The following is a 15,927-nucleotide window of genomic DNA, read 5'->3' on the forward strand; positions in this document are numbered from 1 at the left end:
ATAAGGAAAAGAAAAAAGCAGTTATAAAATAATAACTTTATATACATGTTTTGCATCACTGATGTTTTGCTGAATGACAATAAAAGGATCTTGAATCTTGAAACTCAACTAAATGGATACAAAGAAATGGTGGTTAGAGCTGTAGGCAATGTAATAAGATTCATAGTAGTGACAAGGGTACATAAGTCTTAAATTCACACAGTAGGTGAAAGGTTAAGAAAAACTGTTTAAGGAGCAGCGAGCAGCTGGATTTTCATTTATACATTTACAGTTCCTTAACAACTGGGAAAACTCCATCTGCTCATGAAGAGCATGTGATGTGATTGAGAGATGAAGAACAGCTATAAATGGATCTTGTGGTTAGATTGTTTTTGACTGTATGTGAACAAGATGCTGCATCTCACCTTAAATCAACGAGTACTTAGAATTCAACCCTAACCCTACCTGTACAAAAGAGAAGAGTTTTGTTTGCAGGATTAACAGCAACAAAAAAAAATCCTGGTTATGAGATTAAAACCTCCCAACAAACTTAGCATATTTCAATGGAAACTCATTTTACAAAGTATTATCATTTGAATCTTCTTGTGCTTGGTCACAAGGAGCTAAAATAGAATCTATGCAAGCATTGATGAAGGCCGCTCATGAGCTCAAACTGCTCCTTTAATCTTTTTTGGGTAAACAGATTTGGAGGCCAAAGGAGGGGAGGAGGGTACAGTTTGTTTAATATGCTGTTTTTCTATCTGGGTGATTGGACTGTTGATCCTATATAGTCTGCAGCAGTAGACATACGCTATGTACAGTATATTTAAATATGTGTGTACGAATAGATTAAAGTGTAAGTTTGGCAGTTACAGTCTATGCTTTTTTTTCATTTGCTTCTGTTTCTATTTTTGTTTTTGCTTTTTCTCTTTGCAAGGGGTATAGGGTAAACGGTGCAGGAGGGTACAGGCTTGACTGAGTTTTTGATTCACATGGAGTTTGTATTATTTGCATGACAGTTAATTTTGTGTTGTGTGCCCTGCACCCTTACCAGACTACATGGGATAAAAAGCAATAAAAAAAAAAATACTTTCAGCTTTTTAAGACAATTTAGATAAGAAAATCATCTTCCATAAAGCCCCAAACACAGAGTCAGTGCTGGCACCGTGTCACCAGATGGCGGTAATGAGCACCGAGGTTTAATCTGAACTGATAGAAAGAAAAAAAAAACACAAACAACCACAAGAGAAAAACCCACAAAACCAAGATGGCGGTGCAAGAGACAGCATCCCAACTGTCCATGGCTCTCAAAGTCCAAGAATATCCCACCCTGAAGGTAAACAACAACAACAACCGGCATATATTGATCCTCTAATGTGTCTGCCGTTGCTAAAGAAACATGCGGTGCGTTTGGTGTTATTTGTAAAATGGGAAATATTAGTTCATCAGAAGCGAGAGCAGCGAGCATGACAGGGAGGCTAACGGTTAGCTTAGCCAGGTAGCTCGCGTCCATTAACTACCTTGTCTCTCCAAAGCAAAACAGCAAAAAAACGTGTAGTTGGTTAAATAGCTTTAGCTGGTGTCTGTTAATTAACCACCTGTTTGAGCTCTTATTGTTATCATTGACGTTAAGCTGGTTGAAGGCCTCAGTGCTGCTAGCTTAAGTTAAAGTGTTTTTTGACACGATGCTCATTTCTCGTTTGTTATATCTTGGCAGTTAATGTTACATATCAAACTGTTGTTGCATTTATTTCATGCTTGTCAGGAAATTATTGATTTATACACACGAATGAATTTAACAGACACGCTAATTTTTACCGTTTGACACCAGTTAAACGATGACAAAAGCTTGTAATACTCATGAACACTGACAGGACATGAAACAACATGGTTGCTCATCCCTTTAACAACCAGGTCACAAAAAAACAGACATGCAGACGTGATCGGCCTGCTAGCTTGCTTTCTGTGGTTTAAAAAAAAAAAAGAAAGAAAAAGTATTAGCACATTTTGATCGTCGCAAAAGATGAATATCCTACCAGACACGTAACGTCGAGCATGCAAATTGTAGGTAGATCGGGGTGAAATCGGTGTGGGGGGGTGGGGGGAAAGCCAGTGCTGCTGCTCCGCTGTCAGGCAGGGGGAAGCAGCCCTCCGAGGCAGCGCAGTGTCATCACATTGCCTCTCTGCACTTCAAAATGGCCAGCGAGAGAAATAACAGCCTGCCGCCGCACACACGCACTGTTCCTCCATTGCACATACTGCGACACCGCTGCTAAAAAACAGACGAGCCGAAACAAGTCCGGGCTGCTTCCTGTCTGTGTCTTCAAGCCGCCTCAGAGAGCAAAAGAAAGCGTCGTCTTATAAAGCTCAGCTGTGAGTAGCAATGTATTGGCAGCTTTTGTGTGTCATGATGAATGCAAGGAGACGTTTAGTGTTGGCTTGCGGTGTTTAAAAAAAAAAAAAAAAAAAAAAAAAGCCTCTGTGTGAAGAGAAAAAAGGGGGCTCGCTGTTTGTGTCTGTCTTTGCTTTGGATGCTGCAGTGTAAGGATGATGGTACGTGATGGGCACCATTTTAAGACAGGAGTGATGGTTTTTAATTGGCATCAAATGGGAGTGGGAGCAGTGTTGATCACATTTCGAGCTATATTGAGGGGAATAATTATGTCATTACGTTGCCTGATATGGACACTGGACAAGCTGCTAATCTGCATTGCTAACAAATACAGTGTGAGCTGGAGATTATGTCCTTGAGGACGTTATTGGACATTTCTTCAGAGTCAGTGTAATGTTAACCTCAAGCATTGTTAAAGGGGGTGGTAGCCCTGATATGAAAAGACTATATACTAATTTACATGTGCAGATGTAAAGGCTTTGTGACTAACATCCCATTCTGGCCTGTGGTTGATTAGCCACCAACCTGAATGCTGAAAATACAGGCCCATTAGAGTCAAATGATATTTTAAAGCTGCATATTGTAAGATAATGTATCTGTACACAGTGTAAGTCAGAATTATCATTCAGACTTATTAAAATTACTTGAGCCATGTAATATTTCTTGTTATTTGAATAATCATTAATGAGTAATGTGCACACTTGGTGGTTGTGTGGTTCGGGCCTGTATCTATCCAACATCTGTCTCTCACACTGAGCCATCTACCATCAAATGATCAAATTTTGAAAGACAGCGTCTCATACACAGTTGTCAGTAAATGGCTGTCTGACATGTGCTCATTATGACACAGTTACGTGTCCACTGTCAAGTAAATCATCTCCATATGAAAAATGGTTATATCATATACAGTGTAAGATTTAGAAGTTACATTTTAAAAAAGGGAATTATTTCTATTATCTTATTCTGTTCACTTTTTAGTCGGATGAGAGATAAAATCTTCTGTCACTGTATATGTGATTTTTATATAACAGTACAAACTGTTGGCTCAGTGGTTTAAGATGCATACCAGACAACCACAATGTTCCCTGTTCTATACTGGTCCTATACTGGGACCTTTTGTTACATGTCAAACTCCTTTCTCTCCATGTATTTGCAGACTGCATCTCCTGTGAAAACTATCTCCTTCAGGCAAAAGACAATTTATATACAGTATATTGTGAGAAAGTATTTTCATTTTGGAAACAGTTAATAGATAAAATATCCAGGTTTGAGCGTCTGTTTCTGGCTAATCCAGTGAATTAATTACTTGGGGAAATCAAGGTATTTCATCACATTGATGCAAAGTCTTGTCCGTTTAGGCTAATATCATCATAAAACAGTCCTGCTGATGGATTTGAAACATTCGCTGCCATGGCCTCATACAGCCAGACATATCAAAGGAAAAGCTGCTTCAGTAGAAGGAGTATAGCAAAATCTCTCCTCATTCACATAACCTCCATGTTCTCAAGATCTACAACGTTATACTGCCCAAGTCATGTTTTAATAAATTAATTAGGCTTTCTTTACATCTTGTTGTAATCATCACCATCTGTCTGGCTACTGAAAACTACGTTTCATGACCCACAAGTAATGTGTTGATCTGCAGCCAAGTCTGTCACTAAAAATCAATATTTGCTGGACTGGTCAAACACTGACCATTCGTATGTGTCAGTGTCAACTTCTGATGTTGATGTAGCTATCAGGGGGAATAAACACTGGAGACTGATGTATTCATACGTAACGGCAAGACCTTTCCATATCGTCCCTCTCGTGCAGTGTTTGTGCCCCGTGTCCTGCCGACAGGACACTAATGAATATTTACTAATGCATACGAAACTGCTTTGTGGTTCAATTAAATATCAGAGACATAGAGTCTCATTCTGGGTTTTATGTTTGAAAAATTCGAGTTGGATTCCTTCTGTGTTTCGTGGCACACTTGCATAACTTTCCTCCTCAGTCTTAGTGATCTGTGAAATTAACTTGGCTCCAACTTAAAATAAGTTCCTCTCAATGGATTAAAGCCACGCAATATCTCAGAAGGAACCACAACAGACAAATTAATCTCATTTACAGGTATCTGCAAAGTCATCTTGGTAATATTGTAACACAAGGAGGGGAAAATCACTGCGTTGTTTAGTTTGATCTAAGATAAAGACGATGGATAAATGTTTTCAGATTATGTTGAATACAAACATTATTCATAGTTCTCTGTGAGGACCATTAAGTACACAAACTGTAGCTGGAGTGTTTAGTCTCTGTGGTGATGTCTGGGGGAGGTTTTTGAATCATTTGTTGATAGATACTTTTTAGGTCATTCAGATAAGATTATGCATAAATCATTGAATTTATAGTCAATGAAACAACTACATTTTACCGGATTTGTTACTACTTCACTAGAGCCGAATATACCAGCCCTGTTTAAACTGGGATAATGTAGGATAATGGTGGAAGATAAGAGGAGCTTGTAAGACTCAAAAACTGTGTTTAGATTTAAAAGTCAGTTTTAAGATGATGAATGGAGAAAAGGTTGATATATTAGAAGTATCACAAGCAATAGATCGTCACTGAAAGGATCATGTTGAATATTAACTTTTATACTGTGCAGAACGGATCTAGAGATGTACTAAATTAACTTAAAAATTACATACATTACCTATTTATCATACTATTTCAGATTAAATGAATTGAATAATCTGTAGACTGTAGTAGCAAGGAAGAAGGAAAACACCAGGAAACAGTTCCTGCTTCAAGTTTTAATTTTTATCTACTGAGTAGTTGCTTGATTCAACTGGCTGCAGAAATGTCGTGAAATTAGGCTAGAATACAGTTCACAGGGCATCATGGAGCACAGTGTTAATCTTAATCTCATTCCAACTATTTATGACATTGAAAAGACACATTAATCACGGGTGAAAAAGTTGAAGAGTCTCAACACTGTTCTTTCCTAGTTTGTGTCTTTTTGTTTGTGTTTAGGTCTTTTAACAAGATTATTGATGCAGTCTATGTGTGACAGCTTTTTGTATGTTTGTTTGTTTGTTTACAAGGTCTATTACAACTCAGGCACCTAAACAAACCTTTTGCAGAATATGAACTTGAACTCTCAGGCAACTAGAGATCATTTTCTCATTCATTCGTTGAGCTACTTTCTTGATGAGACTGTTATGGTAATTTTGCAATTCTACTCTGACAAAAAGGAACGAGACAAAATCTCATACAGTTTTGTCACACTTTAATATTGCTCAGCGCATCAGATGCATATGGACTCAATGTCTGTGTCAGACAAAGAGTGAAAAGGCAAAGTGAGTCGCAGATATATATATATATATATATATATATATATATATATATATATATATATATATATGTCAGCTGTCAAGAAAGTTACAAACATGCCAATCCTAGAACCAAGTAAAATTCAACAGCAAGCCCATTGTTTATTTATCATGTTTCTTTCCTGGGGAGCCTCTGCCTCTGTGTTCATCTGCTGAGAGGCCTTTGATACATTTAACACCCGCTGGGAACAGTGGGCCAAACAGGTTCTCACAATTTCTTATCTGCACTTGAGCTTCATCCTCTCTAAACAATTATTCTCTCAGAGACTAATGCCAAGTTTGCACTGCACGATTTTAACCCTGATTTTCCACTGGCCGACAGTTTTTGGAGATTGCTCGACTGACAAAAGCCCCAGATCAGAGGCAAACTGACGTTTGCTCGGCGCTCGCAAATCGGCTCTCGGTCGCTATGTGTGAACTATTCGAAGACGCTTACCGAGAGCTCGCCAATGCCTCGCAGACGCCCAAAAGATATCAAGCAGGCTAAATATCTGGACCTGTCAGGGAGTCTAAAGTGAAGTGTTATGACTGGCAATGAGCTACAGCCAATGAGACCACAAGACACGGGAGACACTGACGAGCTTTTCAGGATATGTAATCTTGTCGTCCTTATCAAACGACAATAAGAGCAGGAAGCTACCTCCGTTTTCATTGCATAAATATTTATTTACGCGCACGGTATCGCATCATTTCCTGTGTCACTTCTTGCGTGTTTTTTTGTGACAAAAGGTAGTTTGGAGACCAGACAGAGTCATCGGGGATTCCTCCTGGTGAAAGATTTTGTAATGTGTGACATAAACATAGTGGAAATTAAACATGGTTATATGTGCAGTAACTGTATTAACAAACATGCAAATTCAAACTTGATTATATGTGTAGTATGTGTAATTTAGACCCTGTGCAATAGTTAGCTGCATGCTTGCTCTTTACCACTGATTAACCTGAGTGCCTGATGCACCTTGGTTAATATCCCATTGTATTTTCTTTGCAGGTGCCCTACGAGACTCTGAACAAACGTTTCAGGGCAGCTCAGAAGAACATCGACAGGGAGACGAGTCACGTGACGATGGTGGTTGCGGAGCTGGAGAAGACGCTTAGCAGCTTCCCGGTGGTCGACTCCGTGGTGTCACTGCTGGATGGAGTGGTGGAAAAACTCAGCGCCCTGAAGAGGAAGGTGAGGGACACAGATGTACACACACATGAGGTGATTAGTTAGTATCTCTTTCTAGACCCTGTCTCTAGGTAAGGTTTGGACAGTCTTCAATAATCCAATCTTTACACTGATTATTTGGATTAATTTGAAAATTTTATGTCAGAAGCTAAATTTTCAAATTATTCTGTCAAAGTTTGACATTCACACTGAAATGTAAAACAAAACACTTTTCTCTTTTAGTTCAGTTATGGTTGGCAAACAAGAAAATGGTGCGTTACCACCACCTTCTGTCAGGAAGTGTTGCTGGATAGAAAAGTAAAACTCAGTTTTGCTCATTTCACAATAGAAGTTTTGTCATCGTCATTTCTGTTTTCAGAGGACCACTCCTGTGTAAGATAGTGATTACAGAGATAGTCAGAGGCAGCAGAAAGTTGGCTTAAAGGCCCAGTGTGTAAAATTTAGTGGCATCTAGTGGAACAGACTTGGCAGAAATGGAATATCATATTCATAAGTATGTTTTAATTAGTGTATAATCACCTTAAAATAAGTTACCTTGTTACCTTAGAATGAGCCTTTTATATCTACATAGCGAGCGGGTCCTCTTCCACGGAGCCCACCATGTTGTACTGCCATGTTTCTACAGTAGCCCAGCATGGACAAGCCAAACACTGACTCTAGAGAAGGCCCCTCGTGTTTTTCGCGAGTTTAGTGGCCACCGTAGGTTGTCCTACAAGCTTGGAAGAGGAGGGGGAGGGGTATTCAGTTGGTTGCAATCTGCAACCTCACTGCTAGATGCCACTAAATCCTCCACACTGGTCCTTTAACATTTCTGGCAGCTGCAACTATGCCAGCTATGTTTGTGGATGGTTTATTGGCAGAAATGTTGTCAGTGTTTTCAAGCTCTGTTCTCTCCTTTGATGCTACACTTTTAGGCCAGTGTTTTCATACAAACCAACTTTAGAGGTCATTTTTGAAATCTGGCCCTGGGTGGATGGAGATCAAACAGACTTTTCTTTTAATTATATTATTTCTAATTTTAAGTCTATCCTCATTAGTGTGCACAAGGCCCAAGAAACCTCCATTGTACATGGAAACCCATTGAGAGGGTCTGACCAAGGCAAAGATTTGCACTTGAGAGGAAATATGAAATACATGTAGAAAACCCCTGCACTCACCCAGGCTTTAGTAGTAAGATAAAGCAAGCACTGGTGTTGGCCCTGGTGTTGTTTACACCACAAGCAGTATCACATCTACAAGCTAGAGCAAACTGTTAAAAGCCACATCACTCACCCCTTTTGACAAAATCACCTTATTGTGGCTGTGGTTTCTTTATAACGGTATAATTGTGGCCTTGAGGATTTTGTTTTCCAGTGGTGAAACGCTGCCTGTCTGCTTCTTGTATCAAGCTGACAGAATTACTGAAAACAAGTGATCAAAACATACTTGTGCAGTATTTTTTTCCATGGTGCCAACATATTTTCCAGCAGTTTTTATTATTATGTATAAACCCGCATGAACATGCTAACGGCCAAACCACACTAGACACTACACTGATTTGCTAGAGGGGCAGGGAGGCATTTCTCCCCCAAAACATGTTATTCTCTTCTGCCAAATCTGGTCCAGCTGGTGTAGAGTGAAGTGGTCCAAAAGTCAAGATTGAAATCTGACAGCGAGAGAATGAGTTGAGTTCAAGACCTAAAAAGGAGACACTGACCAAGAAGAGGTTGTTTAAGAATAAACAAAGTCATGTTGCCATGTAATTATTTTTGGGATAAATCTCATCTAATATGGAAGTGGCATGGAACAGTACACCTAGGAATGTATTTCTGTACTGCAGGATGTTTCTAATAAATACCAAAAGTTTAATACTGTTTCCTTTCTGCTACGTACATTTGTGATAAACATGTAACGTGTATCAATCGGAGCACATTTTTGAATGTTTGTGATCCTTTGTCTTCCCGCTTATGACACCCAGTTTACCTCCGTCATGTAACAGTTTATCCACAGAACAGGAAGCAGCTGTTTAGTCTGGCCTGACCGCAACAATGCTCATTTTAGTCCAACTTCAGAGGGCAGCCAAGTTATCGGTTTACAGTCATCGCCGGTATTACAAAACGTTTATAAAAAGCAAATATGAAACCAGCTTTATTACATATAATTTGAGTCTTTTGTAGGTAATTTCCTGACCATAAATTCTGATGTAGAAGAACACTTGAGCTCTTTCTGTTATGAAATCCAAGAATGCCAAGTGTTTTAACACAAGGTTATAATATAATAATTTGTATTTTTGATTTACATGATGCACATTTTATAAACATCTTTATTGTGTGTGTGTGTGTGTGTTTGCTTTAGGCTGCCGAGTCCATCCAAGCAGAAGACGAGAGTGCCAAGCTGTGTAAGCGTCGTATCGAGCACTTGAAAGAGCACAGCAGCGACCAGCCAGCCTCGGTCAACCTGTGGAAGAAGAAACGCATGGACCGCATGATGGTGGAGCACCTGCTGCGCTGCGGCTACTACAACACAGCTGTTAAACTGGCCAGACAGAGCGGTATAGAGGTAATTGTGCATGTGTTTTATTGCTCTGTGTGGTCATTCAGATGTGTTGGGAGTTCTTGGAGTTCATAGAAAACAAATGCACACATACAAAGAAATCCAACCCAACCGAATGACACAGCCAAGAAACAACCACTTCTTGCTCTTCCCTCCATTGATAGTATGAGGAGATGCCCTTCCTGCCTGTTAACATGTCCACACTCTTGTATTTTTTTAGGATCTGGTGAACATTGAGATGTTCCTCACAGCTAAAGAGGTGGAGGAGTCCCTGGAGAGGCAGGAGACAGCCACTTGCCTAGCCTGGTGCCACGACAATAAGTCCCGCCTCCGCAAGATGAAGGTAGTTAATATACGAAAATCAAATTTTAGCCTCATAAATTAAAAAAGAAAAGGTTTAAAAAGAGTGAGAATTCCTTAAATCATGCCCATGACCAAAAAAACAAAACAATTCATAGTTTGAGTCAAGCTTTTGAAAGTCAAGCATGTAAAGAAGCAGAAACAGTATAGAAGGACAAACGCTTATCAGTCTGTCACATATTTCTGCTCTCAACAAGAATCAGTAATGTATCGCTGTTTGTGCTCAGACACAGACCTGTTGAGATTTAATTACTCCTCCTGGGTGGTTTGCCCTGCTGGCAGCGACGGCAAGTTAAAGTGTTAATCCCCAAGATTATCCTATTAAACCAGAAAGTACTCAGTGGAGTGCAGACCTCCACCAAAGCATAATAATCTTCCCTCTTAGCTGTGACTTTGAGAGTCAACCTTGTACTCTGTGAATGGCAGAATATTTAAGAGGGTATTCAAAGACTGGTATGATAGTAATACTGAGGGGAATTTCTTTTTTCTTGCTGTTGAGAACATTTTTGAAATGTTCAAATTAAACATCAATGTTGGTTTGGTCACAAGACCGATTGGGAAATAAACAACAGCTATCTGCAGGTAAAACTTTTGTACTTTTTTAAGCTCTATCAGCCACAGTGGTAGGATGTTTGTTTTTTATTTCCAATTGGTTTGTAACACATGGAAAGTCATTTTTTTTAATCCACCAGCACTGAAGCAGTCATACAAAAAGATCAGTTTCCTGCCAGCTTTGTTTCAGGTTCATGAAGGGTGAAATAGGAACTCTGTGGTTTAAACTGAATAACAACTTTTGTTTGTTTCTTTTGCAGAGTTGTCTTGAATTCAGTCTGAGAATCCAGGAGTTCATTGAGCTCATCAGACAAAACAAACGAATGGATGCAGTAAGGTATGACACATAGAACCACAACACACACACACACACACACACACACTGTTTCACCCTAAACCCTTAATGTTTTTCTCATTTTAACTATTATTGGAGCCAATAAAACATTAAATCAGTTCCAGATTGCAGCATATAACCCACTGATCTTGTGGTTATCTGTCTCCGTGTCTATGTCAGACATGCAAGGAAACATTTCAGCCAAGCAGAAGGTGGACAGTTGGATGAGGTTCGACAGGTGATGGGCATGCTGGCCTTCCCATCAGATACACACATCTCCCCATACAAGGTATCATTTGTGTTCTTGACCAGTGTAAATATGTACATGTATATAATTTTTTTGTTGTTGTTGGTCAGACCACTTTCACACACATACAACCATGCAACATTGTGGTATACTCATTTGGGTTTCTGCCATTTCGACGGTAATTCTCGCAAAACATCATACACGGAATTGACAAAACAACTGACTGAGCTGAGAGAGACTTCTCTTATTCCTTCTGTGCTCAACATGATGAACAACATGGTATTGCAGACTGTGGACAAATGAAAGAGACAATCACTGTGATCAACTTGTTTTTCTTTAGTAAGAATACATCACTGAAATTATTTAAGTGTGGAGTTTAATAGAGATCTAGCAGAGGATGTGCTATAGCTACAAACAGCCACTAGAGGGCCTCCGCTGTCTGTATCTTAAAAAAAAAACTCCCTTTCCTCATGTGATACTTCAGATTTGTCCTTAGATGACTTGTTTCAGTAGCTGTTGTTATTGTTAATTATTAGTTCCTATCAGAAGTCCCCTGAGGAAGAGTTGCAGCAATGCTTAATCTCAAAAAAGCATTTGGCTATTGAAGCAAGTAACCAAGATGGGCCAAGCCAAAGTAGTGTCTCAACATGTTTTCCAGCTTTTTGTGCCAGCGTGACAGAAGCAGAACTGAGAATTTCTGTGATCTGCCAACATGTTTGTAAGACTGCACATTTATAGCTAAAATGATTTCACTATTGAAATCATGATCATTTATGTATTTGTCTTTTGGAGAAAAAAAACTGCCCTCACTTTTCTTTTACATGAGATCAGTGTGAAAGTGTAAATGATGTGACCACAAACCCCTACAGCCAAACAAAAAGGATTTAACTTTAACATTTAGAAAATGTTTTAGGCTATATTTGTAAAATGCCTTTGAAGTGAAAACACACTCAGCTGAGGAAGCAGAGAGACATTAATCACAATTTGCTATAAACGAGCGCCTGTGATTGGGTAGCAGGTGTGATGTGAATAGGCAGATGCAGTAGAGCAGGTATTTTAAACACAAAGCCCAGGTACCACATTTAATTAATTGTGGAAATGATTATAAGTTGATTAATCGTGCAGCTTGTGATGGGTATAAATGTGTGACCAGTGATGACAGTGGAGCAGATTGTATTCCACATGTCGGGGCTCATGGTTAGAAAAAAGTTTTGTTTGCCAAGTAATATGATTCTCCTTGTATGTAATTAACTACTTTTGCTTTTGTACGTTATGCACTGAAGGGTTGACTTGTCCGGTTTTGTTCTAGAATTATTCAGGTTAGACTGGTCTCACTGGTTGTTGATACAAGTTTCCTGGAACTTGAGTTTAACAAAATCATATTAAAAACAAGTTGCCCAACTCTTCTCCAGTACACCATGTGTATTAGCAAAACACTGTTGTCTACATGTCTTTATCATGATGTTGCATGAGGTTATATCAACTTTCTGGAGGTCTCTGAAATAATACACTAATAAGGGTGTTGCCAGTTTCCAGAAGAACGTTCAAACAACCGTTAATGAACAACATATGATACGCTGGCTGTGTTTGAGTGTCAAAATTTGCTCCCAGGATTAGAACATTCTGGCTACGGTACAATTATTACTATATATGGGACGACATCTGATGTGTGCTACACAGTCAAATGATTCAGCGCTATGTGACGGGGCTGGTACGTGTTGCAGTTTACACCACCTCGATGAAGGCAATGTAGTCAAACATGTTGGGTAATAATCTGTGAAGGAATGAAAATAATACTGCATGTTGGAGAAGAGTCATATGACGCACTGCTCTGTACTTACTGTAGGTGGATCCTCAGAAAACAGAAGTGACTACACCTGGTGTCTGTCTCAAGATGGCTGTAAGTGTAAAACTGTCTCCTCTGTCTCTTGTTTTCTCTGTTCCATCAGGATCTTTTGGATCCAGCTCGCTGGAAGATGCTGATCCAGCAGTTCCGATATGACAACTACAGACTGCACCAACTGGGAAACAACTCTGTCTTCACTATCACCTTACAGGCTGGTCTGTCTGCCATCAAGACACCGTATCCTACCAAACTCTGTTGCCAATAATAAATTGCTTCTGTCTTGATGCTTTTAACTCAGTTAAACTTTTGACAAAGTATGCAAACATGATGTTTTTTTTCATTTATTTACAAGGTAAATGAAGCAAAAATGATTAAAACAAACAGTATGTGGGATTTTATCATACATATTTATAACTTCTCTGCTCTTTACTGTCTAATAAAAGTGAAAATGCTGCCTAATAAACTTGAAAACCAATTCTTTTGAATTATGACCCATAATAACATCGCATAATGACATTTTACTTCACTGAAAGACAAATTTTTGTCCTTAACCTCCGTGCCATTTCCAGTCAGTGCTACAAGGAGGATGGTACCTCTAAGAACCCAGACTGCCCAGTGTGCAGTAAATCCCTAAACAAGTTGGCCCAGCCGCTACCCATGGCCCACTGCGCCAACTCCAGACTAGTCTGTAAGATCTCTGGGGAGGTCATGAATGAAAACAATCCACCAATGATGCTGCCTAATGGATATGTGTACGGCTACAATGTGAGTACACCACAATAAAAAAACAAACTTTAAGCAAAGATAACAGTGATTTGTGAGCTAAAGCTATTTCTGTTGAAATGGAAGCCAGAAACACTCATGTCCAACCCTGTTTTTTATATCTCTTCCAGTCCCTTCTGTCTATTCGCCAAGATGACAAAGTGGTATGCCCCAGAACCAAAGAAGTCTTCAACTTCTCTCAGGCTGAGAAGGTCTACATCATGTGATCGCTCAGATGATCTGAGGGTTAACATGATCGAATATGGCCCGTCGTCCATCAGCGCTGACCTGGCCTATTCAAGGGAGCCACCTGTGGAGCTGTGATCCAGTGCCCTTCCTCCCCGCACAAACACACCTCACATGCCCTACAACCCCCCCCCCCCCCCCCCCCCCCCCCCCCCCTCCAATACATAATCAGCTCTAGTTCGCCAGTTCCCTTACTCCACCCATTTTTATCACACAGAAACTGGGCTCTTCTCTTTTCAGACTCTGTTTTAGATGTGGCTAGAAAACAAGAAGTTGTTTGATCTGATCCATTCAAGCACATGGACTATCGACATTGTCATTATCTTACAGGCCTTCACTCTGAAGATTATAGACTAGAAAAAAAAAGGACTGATGGGGTGAAAAACTTCTAGGTAGATGTTTGATTTTACTACAACAAATAAAAAACTTGTTGAGGTTACTTTGACTTTTTCCTTTCACTAGTGGTGTTCCTTTGTTACTAAAATAATGTGGCAGGACTGTGTTAACTCAGTATCGCTCTATTAACCACATTAACACATGAGATTTGGGCCTTTTCGAAAACAGAACATGGCTTCCAGGTCATGTGGTAGCATCTCATTATGTGATGCATGCTGTTGACATTCTTTGTCTTCTAGCTGTGTGTTTTGGTGGGTTGTTGGGGTGGGGGTAAATGTTAAAGGTCTCCTTTAAACTGCCTACCATTTTGCATTTCTTCCCCCCCTTGACTGTGAAGCTGGAGCCTGATTTGGACTGCAATAGGCTCCTTTTGAGATGTAAATATTAGATAGGAATTGTTCAACCTCATGTATACATTCGGGTGTTTTGGGGGACAAGTAATGACAATGAAGATGAACGTTATAAGAAGACTGCTGTGTGAACTGAACAAGTCTTTTCTTGGGTGTTGTAAACCTGATACAACCCGCGGATACCTGGTTGTTCAGTATAGCTTCTCATTTCCGAAGAAGTTTTTAGTTTTCCTCATGAACTTGGTAATATTAATTACAATGTACTAACCACCATAGCGAGATTTACGCAATATCCAAATATGACAACCATCTCTGATGATGCTTTTTCTCAATGAACAAATTGTCTTCCTTGGTTGTGTGTGAAGTTGGCATTTTCGGTTCCCTTCAATCAATTTCTCTCCTTTTGTTCAGCTAAAAGAATTAGCTCATTTCAGTCAACTTTGGATATTTATTCTGTTTAAAAAGGAAACTCTGGGTGATTTTAGTTCATTCAACATTGCCCAAATATTTTTAATTTCATAACTATTTTTCCAACGATGAACGGTACAATAAAGAGAAGGATTGTGCAGATCTTTTCAGTCTGAAGATTCTGCTTATTTTAAGTTTGCCTGCAGCACCAACACTACAAGGTTTATGTAGCATAAAAGTACACTAACTGCTTCAACATTTCATGTAGTTTCACATACGACAGCCTGTATTTGCATAATGCATTGAGATGCAGGGTTAAACCCTTGGCTACGTTGGCGGTAGAACATCTTGCATTTTCTTGCAAACTCAAAGGGAAAAACTTAGTCACCTGAAAACTTGACTCACTCTCATGTTCATGTAGATAAACGGAGGAGAAAGTTTGACTTCAATGTCAACTAAGGCACAAATAACTCTCAAATTGTACAAATACAACCCTAAACAACCGTACAAGGCAATCCAGAAATGCAGTTTTATGTTCAACACGATCAGTCTTGTGGTCAATCATTTCTTCCATCTGTTGTTTATTGACAAACCACAAGTTGCCTCATTTGTGTCCATTCATAAGTTTGGAAGTGTACCTGTAAAGACACAGACTGTCCTGTGTGTTTGTGTTGATAGAATAGATGAAGGGATTGTTTCATGAGCAATATGCCTCATAAAGATTTAGTGAACTTTGATTTCAGTGTTTCTTTATTTGCTATGTCTGCTTTTGCTCTGTGGGCTCTAAATCGTCATCGTTACCATAGGCGGGGAGAGGTCGTTGATTACTGTGTTGACATGGAAATTAAACCAAGTGTTGTGTCTTTCACCTGAAACTACATCTCCATGTTCTGAAGAGGTCAGTACTCTGTGTGGTCGGTTTTTGGTCTAGTAGTGAAAAGCATCCATACAGATGGTAATATAGGATTAATGTAAATTTCA

At 39.4% G+C, this 15,927-nt stretch overlaps 2 protein-coding genes across 4 annotated transcripts in view; one reads left to right on the forward strand and one right to left on the reverse strand.

Moving 5' to 3' along the window:
* The window catches only part of LOC137189788 (C-terminal-binding protein 1), a 37,326-nt gene extending 35,210 nt beyond the window's left edge, over positions 1-2,116 (reverse strand). The window contains exon 1 of one of the 2 annotated variants that reach the window (XM_067599851.1): positions 2,016-2,116. The gene's annotated coding sequence lies outside the window, so the exon portion shown is untranslated. The remainder of the gene's footprint in view (positions 1-2,015) is intronic. The other variant, XM_067599852.1, reaches the window with a different exon arrangement.
* Positions 1,184-15,683, forward strand: maea (macrophage erythroblast attacher, E3 ubiquitin ligase). Of its 2 annotated transcripts, none has more exons than XM_067599854.1 (9): positions 1,184-1,315; positions 6,734-6,916; positions 9,248-9,451; positions 9,666-9,788; positions 10,618-10,694; positions 10,872-10,980; positions 12,888-13,021; positions 13,354-13,549; positions 13,678-15,683. In XM_067599854.1, exons 1-9 carry the CDS (start codon positions 1,247-1,249, stop codon positions 13,771-13,773), a joined length of 1,191 nt encoding a protein of 396 aa, XP_067455955.1. In that variant the 5' UTR covers positions 1,184-1,246; the 3' UTR covers positions 13,774-15,683. The 2 variants fall into 2 exon arrangements, with proteins under 2 accessions (XP_067455955.1, XP_067455956.1); XM_067599855.1 differs by lacking the exon at positions 1,184-1,315 and adding an exon at positions 2,210-2,352.
* Positions 15,684-15,927: the final 244 nt, after the last annotated feature.

This window comes from Thunnus thynnus, chromosome 9 (genome assembly GCF_963924715.1).
Source record: "Thunnus thynnus chromosome 9, fThuThy2.1, whole genome shotgun sequence".
Taxonomy (NCBI): domain Eukaryota; kingdom Metazoa; phylum Chordata; class Actinopteri; order Scombriformes; family Scombridae; genus Thunnus; species Thunnus thynnus.

Bases quoted from the DNA above. Each gene is read 5' to 3' on its own strand.
- maea (XM_067599854.1), top strand. From the start codon at position 1,247: ATGGCGGTGCAAGAGACAGCATCCCAACTGTCCATGGCTCTCAAAGTC. The intron at 9,452-9,665 runs GTAATTGTGCAT...GTATTTTTTTAG, and splicing joins CCAGACAGAGCGGTATAGAG to GATCTGGTGAACATTGAGAT. The intron at 10,981-12,887 runs GTATCATTTGTG...CTGTTCCATCAG, and splicing joins CACACATCTCCCCATACAAG to GATCTTTTGGATCCAGCTCG.